We start from the raw sequence: 6,541 nt of genomic DNA, 5'->3' as shown, positions 1-6,541 counted from the left end.
TCTCGTCTGTGAAAGCCACAGGGAGGCGGCACAGAGCTATGTGACTGGGTGTGAAAGCAGTAACACAAGAAAGGACACCTTCCACCAGGGCAAGTACACCAAGCGCCGTAGGAAGTTATCCCCCGCATTTTCCCTCTGATCTATTGTGCCAACTGCAATGACAACTAGTTTGTGCCGTATTTAGAAGCTCTGTCCACCTGACCCAACACAAAAAATTAGACCGTCGTTTTGCCATATGGCAAATCTTGATGTGTAAACGGGTCCTTACAGTTCATGAGAATCTATTGACGAAATCAGCAAGGAGCAGTAACTGTAGGCCTACAGAAGAAAAAAGGATGTGGGATAAATATTTTTCTCTTAAAAATTACAAGAAAATGGCTATTTGATTTTGGTTAGAGCAACAGCTCGTCTCTCTGTGTTCTGAAACAAGGCTCGGATCAAGCTCTTCATCTCTGAAATGGAGAACTCCAAAGCCAAAGGCCCTTTACCTTCTGCCCACCTGTCGACAATCTCCTGGAGGCTGGCCCTCAGCACGATAACCAGCTCCTTGAAGGTAATCCACTTCTCGACATAGATTAGCACTTCCTCCTGGTATTTCTTGTTCTTGATCTCCTCTGCCAGTGGGACGAAGACCAGGGGACCTTCCTCAATGATGCTTTGACACAGTGCATGGAGGCACTCTCCATCTTCAGATGAGATATCCTCTAACGTCGAAATGTTGGCGATGACTTCTGAGACAGCGGTGTTCAGGAGACTACCCATAGCTTTACAGTAGATGTTGGCAGGTAGGACATCTTGCCACACTGTGCCCAGTTGTTTCAACTGATGAATAACCTGTCTGACTGCCTTACTGGCCGCTGCATAGTTGCCCTCGTCATCCAGATTGGAGAAGTTACGAGCAGTAGATAGTCTCTCTAGGATCTCAGCTTTTTGGACGTTGATATGGGCTAGGAAGCACTGGGCACCTAGTTTCCTAAAACTGGGTACCATATCGACAAAAGTGACAACCCCTTCACTGAGAGGATGCAGATGGGGTCTGAACTGATGGCCCAGCGTGAGCAAGTGGTGGGCTAGGTACATACAGTTGTTGTGCTGGATGGCTGCCAGGTGGGGGAACTTGAGCAGGTGTTCTTTATGATACATTGGAACAACGTTGTAGAACAGCAGGAATATGTTTCTCACGGTGAAAAAGAGTTGTGTGGCACAAGTTGGAGAGCTTTCCACAGCTTCACACAGAGTGTCCAGGGCCAACTCCATTAGTTGCTGGACACACTGGCTGATGTAACAGGCTGGCAGACACATGGTTTTGGCACCAAGTTGCTTGTCATAGTCCAGGCTCATCTCATCCCTGGGAGGGGTCTTCTGCTCGGTTTTGTTGCCTGAACCTGGATTCGGTAGCTTAGGAAGGGCCAGATTTGAATCTGGTGTGATTCTGACAGTGTTGTGCATGTTGGACATCATGAGTTTGCGTGCGGCCACAATGACGTCCTTGCACTTCTTGCTGGCAAAGTGAGAGTTGACATCTCTTGCATACTTTAGCAGTTCTGTGGAATCACCTTGCAGGTACTGCATCTCCTTAAGGGACTTCTCAAACTCCTCCGTCTCCTGGATCACCGCATTGTATGTCTCCAGCTGGCTGGTGTTGGTAGGGATGGAGTAAAGGAGACACTTGTGGATGATGCAGTGGGACATTTCCTCCCAGATCAGATCACCCAAGATTCCGGACAGCTTCTTCTCACCAACTGATACATTTAGCAGGTGTGAATGCAGTGTTCTGAGCACTATCAGGAGCTTAGTGTAGACTTGCGAAGGACTTGGGTGCTCCATATGGCTTTCCTCCAAACTTTGTAGGGCCAAGATAGTACCTTCACCCTGTTGCTCCTTTACATTCACCAACAGGGTGGGGTACATTATCAGTGGCTTCAGCAGGTTCTTCAGCAGAACCTGAGTAAAAGGTTTCATCTCGCGATGAAGGACTCCCTGGATTGCAAGAGCTTGAACAAGACCGCAGAGCAGGGCAGGAGGACTCTGCTCTTCATCCTTAATGCATCCCAGAGTCAGATGTAGCTCTGTCTTCACTAAGGACTTCATTTCCATCGACGCCTCAGAAGAAGGCAGTTTCCACATGGCTAATCTCTTCCACTCCTCCCCCAGCTGGTAGATGAAATTCTCTCTCTGGGCATTTAACTCAGAGCTCAGTGATCGCAGCAGGGGCAGCTCTGAACACTCCCATGTCTTCAGAGAATCCACACTGCTACTTGCCCGTTCTAACTGTTTGGCTGCATCCTCATAGCTTTTCTCCAGCAGGGCTTTGCCAAAATCTTCCATCGCATGGTGAAACGCTTTGAGATGTCCCAGCATTGTGATAATGACAGAGTTTCTCTGCAGCTGCTGTTTGAGCCTCTCATACTCAGCCACGTTCACATGGATGTTCTGCAGCACCTCTGTCTCAATGCAAACTTTAAGAATATCAATTTCTTTGGAAACGTGATTGACTTGCCCCATGAGCTCCTCAGCCCCTTGTAGACTAGGAAGGAATTCATTATATCTCTTGTTTATCATGTCACATATGTCTTCCTTCGTATCCACCACTTTACATGACAATTTGGTTATTTTAGTGGATAGGTCTTCTTTCTTTAGTTTCCCAGAGCTAGTCAGCACTTCTGTAATGAATGACGCCATGTCCTGTCCAAACCATTCATTAAAATGTCACTTTGTAAGTCAAGGAAAAGCCTTATTGGGTCACTTTCTCTTGCTTTGAGTGCCACCAGGTTTGCTGGGTGTTAAGGCGCGGCACTGTAGGTGTACAGTATGTGTGCATGTCCACGGCTAATTTCATAAACAACTGGACTGATCAGCGCAAATGTCTTGTGCACCCTGTCAGTAGGCCAAGTATGTAAATTTTCTTTTACTTTTTATAACCTTTTACTGAAATACACACTGTCTCTCTAAGCGATGATATACTGCCGAACGATTTGCACTCTCACTTAATTACTTAAGGCAGCTAGGCAATGGAAATATATGGACACACAGAACACAGGAATCAAACCGATGGTGCATCTCCTAACATCTCATCAGTGAAGGTCAATTTATGCTTTGCATAAATGTGTTGAATGACATGTTGACGAAAGTGACATAACAATGACGAAATGTGTCGCGGAAGACCTTCGCATGCCTCTGGAAAAAGTCATCTTAAAATGTCACACACTCAGGACGATGAAGAAAGCTCTGTTGACATGGAGATGCACCAGTCTACATTTTGTGGAACAGCTGTGGGCAAGTTGCAAAAATCAAACCTCGGTTCGAAGTGAGGCGGTGAATTTTCATTCCAAGTGTTCTAGAGCTATGAAATCTGTGTTCTAGATCTATACATTCTGTGTTCTAGATCTATACTTTTTATGTGTTTTAGTTCTATATTTTTTATGAATTCTTAATGAATGAATGATTTTGTCTGGAGGGCCAAATTGTCATGGGAAGCTTGACAAATCCTATGGGACAGACTGTACGGGACAGACAAAGCCACTCCTTGGAAGCGGCTTTCACTGGATGATGTTACAGTAAAAGCCAGCCATAGTGCATCTGGTCGTTGACCCTGAACCCTCCTCCCAGCCTCTTACATTTCGCTCTGTAGGAACTCCTGGATCTTGTTCATCTCCTCCTGCTGCTCCAGGAGGTCCAGGATGATGGCCATGGGGGACCTCTTCAGCCCCACACCTTCCATCTTGTTCTCCAGTCTGTTCCTCATGCTGCGCAGTCTCAGCGAGGCATGGACCAGGACCAGCAACAAAGGCAAGGTGAGTCCAAAGATGAAAATCAAGACCCAGCCACGTAAGGAAAACAAAAAGTAGCTGGTTCCCATGGCCCCTATGATGAACAGAGCTGAGTTCTTCTTTGCGAAGTTCTTCATCATGGCCATGTTCCTTCTTGCCCACGCAGAACCCATGAAGACGAGGGTCACCACAGATCCTCCCAGAAACATGCCCAGAGGGTTGAGGAATGCAATGATGAGGAAAACCACAACGGCCACGGCAAAATAATTGGTCTGGTAATAAAGCAGATTGTTGATCACTCTGTTGTTCCATTTTGGTAGATCCCCAAAGTCTGGTCTGGCGAATCGGCCCGATCCCTGGAAGAAATCACGCCACGGTCTGAAGGGTGTCAGCTGCATCGTTCCTGCAATGGCTGAGTGTAGTAGTTGTCAACTTATAAAACAAAAAGCAACTGAGTGGCTGAGTGTTGCAGGTACTTTAGTTTTAAGCTGCAACTCAATGAGGTCAGATTGAGCTGAAACCTGGCTCCAAATATGAAGATGACTGACATCATAATACTGAGGTCATACTGTAGATGACTGCCGTCATAGACAGGCTACATGACGTCCAACATGCACATGGAGCCATGCCATTATGACTGACATCATAATACTGAGGTCAGTAGATGACTGCCGTCATAGACAGGCTACATGACGTCCAACATGCACATGGAGCCATGCCATTATTAGATTCTGTCTTGTTAGTGTGGTTACCCTCACAGGGCAACCAGGCCATGTAGTACTTGTCCGACTTTATTACTTCCACCCAACTTTCCATCCATCTTTCCAGATAAACGTTATTTTGCCGCGCTACTCCTCCCACGGTTTTGGTGGCACGCACTTGGGCCATAAGACAAATCGACCGGCGTCATTGGGACACGTCTGGGTGCATTTTGCTAAAAGATATCCGTTATTACATTATAATATAGTTTAATTTTCTGTATCTACATTTATTTGTGAATACATTTTCTCCATTGACTTGAATGGGAAAATGCAAAAGTTAAACTTTTCCCAAATATGGAGATGACGGACACCATAGATGTCTGACATCATAGTCCACATGCATGAGACTGACACGTTATGTCCATATATGGGCATTCCAAGATATGGGCTTAATATTGATGACATCAGGGATCTCCATATATGGGCATAAAAGGGACAAGGACTGACACAGAGATCTCATTTATTAGTGAATTAATTTTCCCCATTGACTTAAATGGGGAAAATTCAAATGGTAAGACGGAATTCATTTGCAAGTGTGATTCGCGTCACGGCAACCACACTTTTCCAATTTCCAATTGCATCTTTCTAGTTCTAGTAGGTAGAGATGGGTCAAAATGAACCTGCAAACGCCAGGCGTTCTATGCATGAATGGAAACGGCTTCTGTGGCATCTATGATACTAGTCATAGAATTACGCGCCAGTGGTTGCTCAAAACGCCCACTACTAGTGTATAACCCACACTATAGAGGCTATGCGCGTGACATCATCGTACCCGGAAGTTATACAGGAACGCCTACTGAGTGGCAAAAACAGAGTCAGTAGGAGTCATGAGGAGTCAGCAGGATTCATGAGGAGTCAGTAGGAGTGAGGAGGAGTTTCCCAACGAGCACTTGAATATCATATGATTTAAAGGCACTGAGTGGCATATGCATACCCTCTATAAACTTGCACCCATACAGTACAAAATACATTTTTGTAGACAAAATCAACTGTAGATTTACTCACTAAAATCTTATAATATTTAGACGACTAAAACTAAAATATGACTAAAACTAAACTTATTTGAAAGACTATGACTACTAAATTAAAAAAATAAGGTTGAGGCAGAGGTACTGTATACTGTATGTACAGGCAATGAATGTAGAGGAATGCCTGATTTATACTTGATAACAGGGGCGTCAATTGGGTATGGCAGGGGTATGCAGCTGCCATACCCTGGGTCCAGGGGGGAAATAAATAAAAGTTACTTTTAAATATAAAACCATGAATGTCTCTTTGTCTATCTGTGCTGGTTAAATTACAGTAAAATCACTAAAAATGCAAAATTTAACAAAATGGTCACTTTAACAATGTATTATAATTATATTCTCCAGACTTATATTCTTCCCATCTAGACTAAATGTTTCTGCATATAGCTGCATGAATGTGTCCCACACCGGGAATAGCACCCCTAAAAGTGCTCTTGGTAGGCTGAGCACAGAGGCTGGTGCAGGGAGGGAGCATCAGAGGTAGACTTAAGAGCAGGAATTAATTATACCTGTAGCACTTTGCTACCCACACTACCAGCCATTTTAACATTATCCAATCCCGAGATTTATCTAAGATTCAAACCTGTTTAATTGTATTTAATCTAAACTGTCATGGTGCTGCAAAATATTAGTATTCCTTATTTATATTATAGCTTATGTGTTTAAACTGTCACAAAATGACAATTTCAGGATACAAGTGATTTGAACATTGTAAAGCAACCAGTAGGAGGCAGGCTTGTGCACATTCTCTCCCTTTCCACACCATGCCCCTGGCCACTATCTTCTCTGGCACTGTCCAGGGTCCTGAACTTCCTCTCCCTACCATTCCACAAAAGGCAGTAAATGTATGCAACAGTACACAACAGCACTGGGTATGAGCATTTCCCCCCAGCATTTGCTTAGCAGGAATGTCCCACAGTGTGGCACCCACATGTCTGTTGACTAGAAATATTATTCAAAAATGATAACCTGTCCCCAACAT

At 44.5% G+C, this 6,541-nt stretch overlaps 1 protein-coding gene across 1 annotated transcript; it reads right to left on the bottom strand.

The window, feature by feature from the left end:
* Positions 1-378: 378 nt before the first annotated feature.
* On the bottom strand, positions 379-2,682 carry LOC308285420 (centromere/kinetochore protein zw10 homolog; the record flags this gene model as incomplete). Its single annotated transcript, XM_080726177.1, has 1 exon — positions 379-2,682. One exon carries the CDS (start codon positions 2,680-2,682, stop codon positions 379-381), a length of 2,304 nt encoding a protein of 767 aa, XP_080582303.1.
* Between the last annotated feature and the right edge of the window lie 3,859 nt (positions 2,683-6,541).

This window comes from Nannobrachium achirus (genome assembly GCF_963921795.1).
Source record: "Nannobrachium achirus genome assembly, chromosome: 1".
Lineage (NCBI taxonomy): Eukaryota > Metazoa > Chordata > Actinopteri > Myctophiformes > Myctophidae > Nannobrachium > Nannobrachium achirus.
Note: the sequence above shows the minus strand (reverse complement) of the source record. Positions and strands in the feature narration are given on the sequence as shown.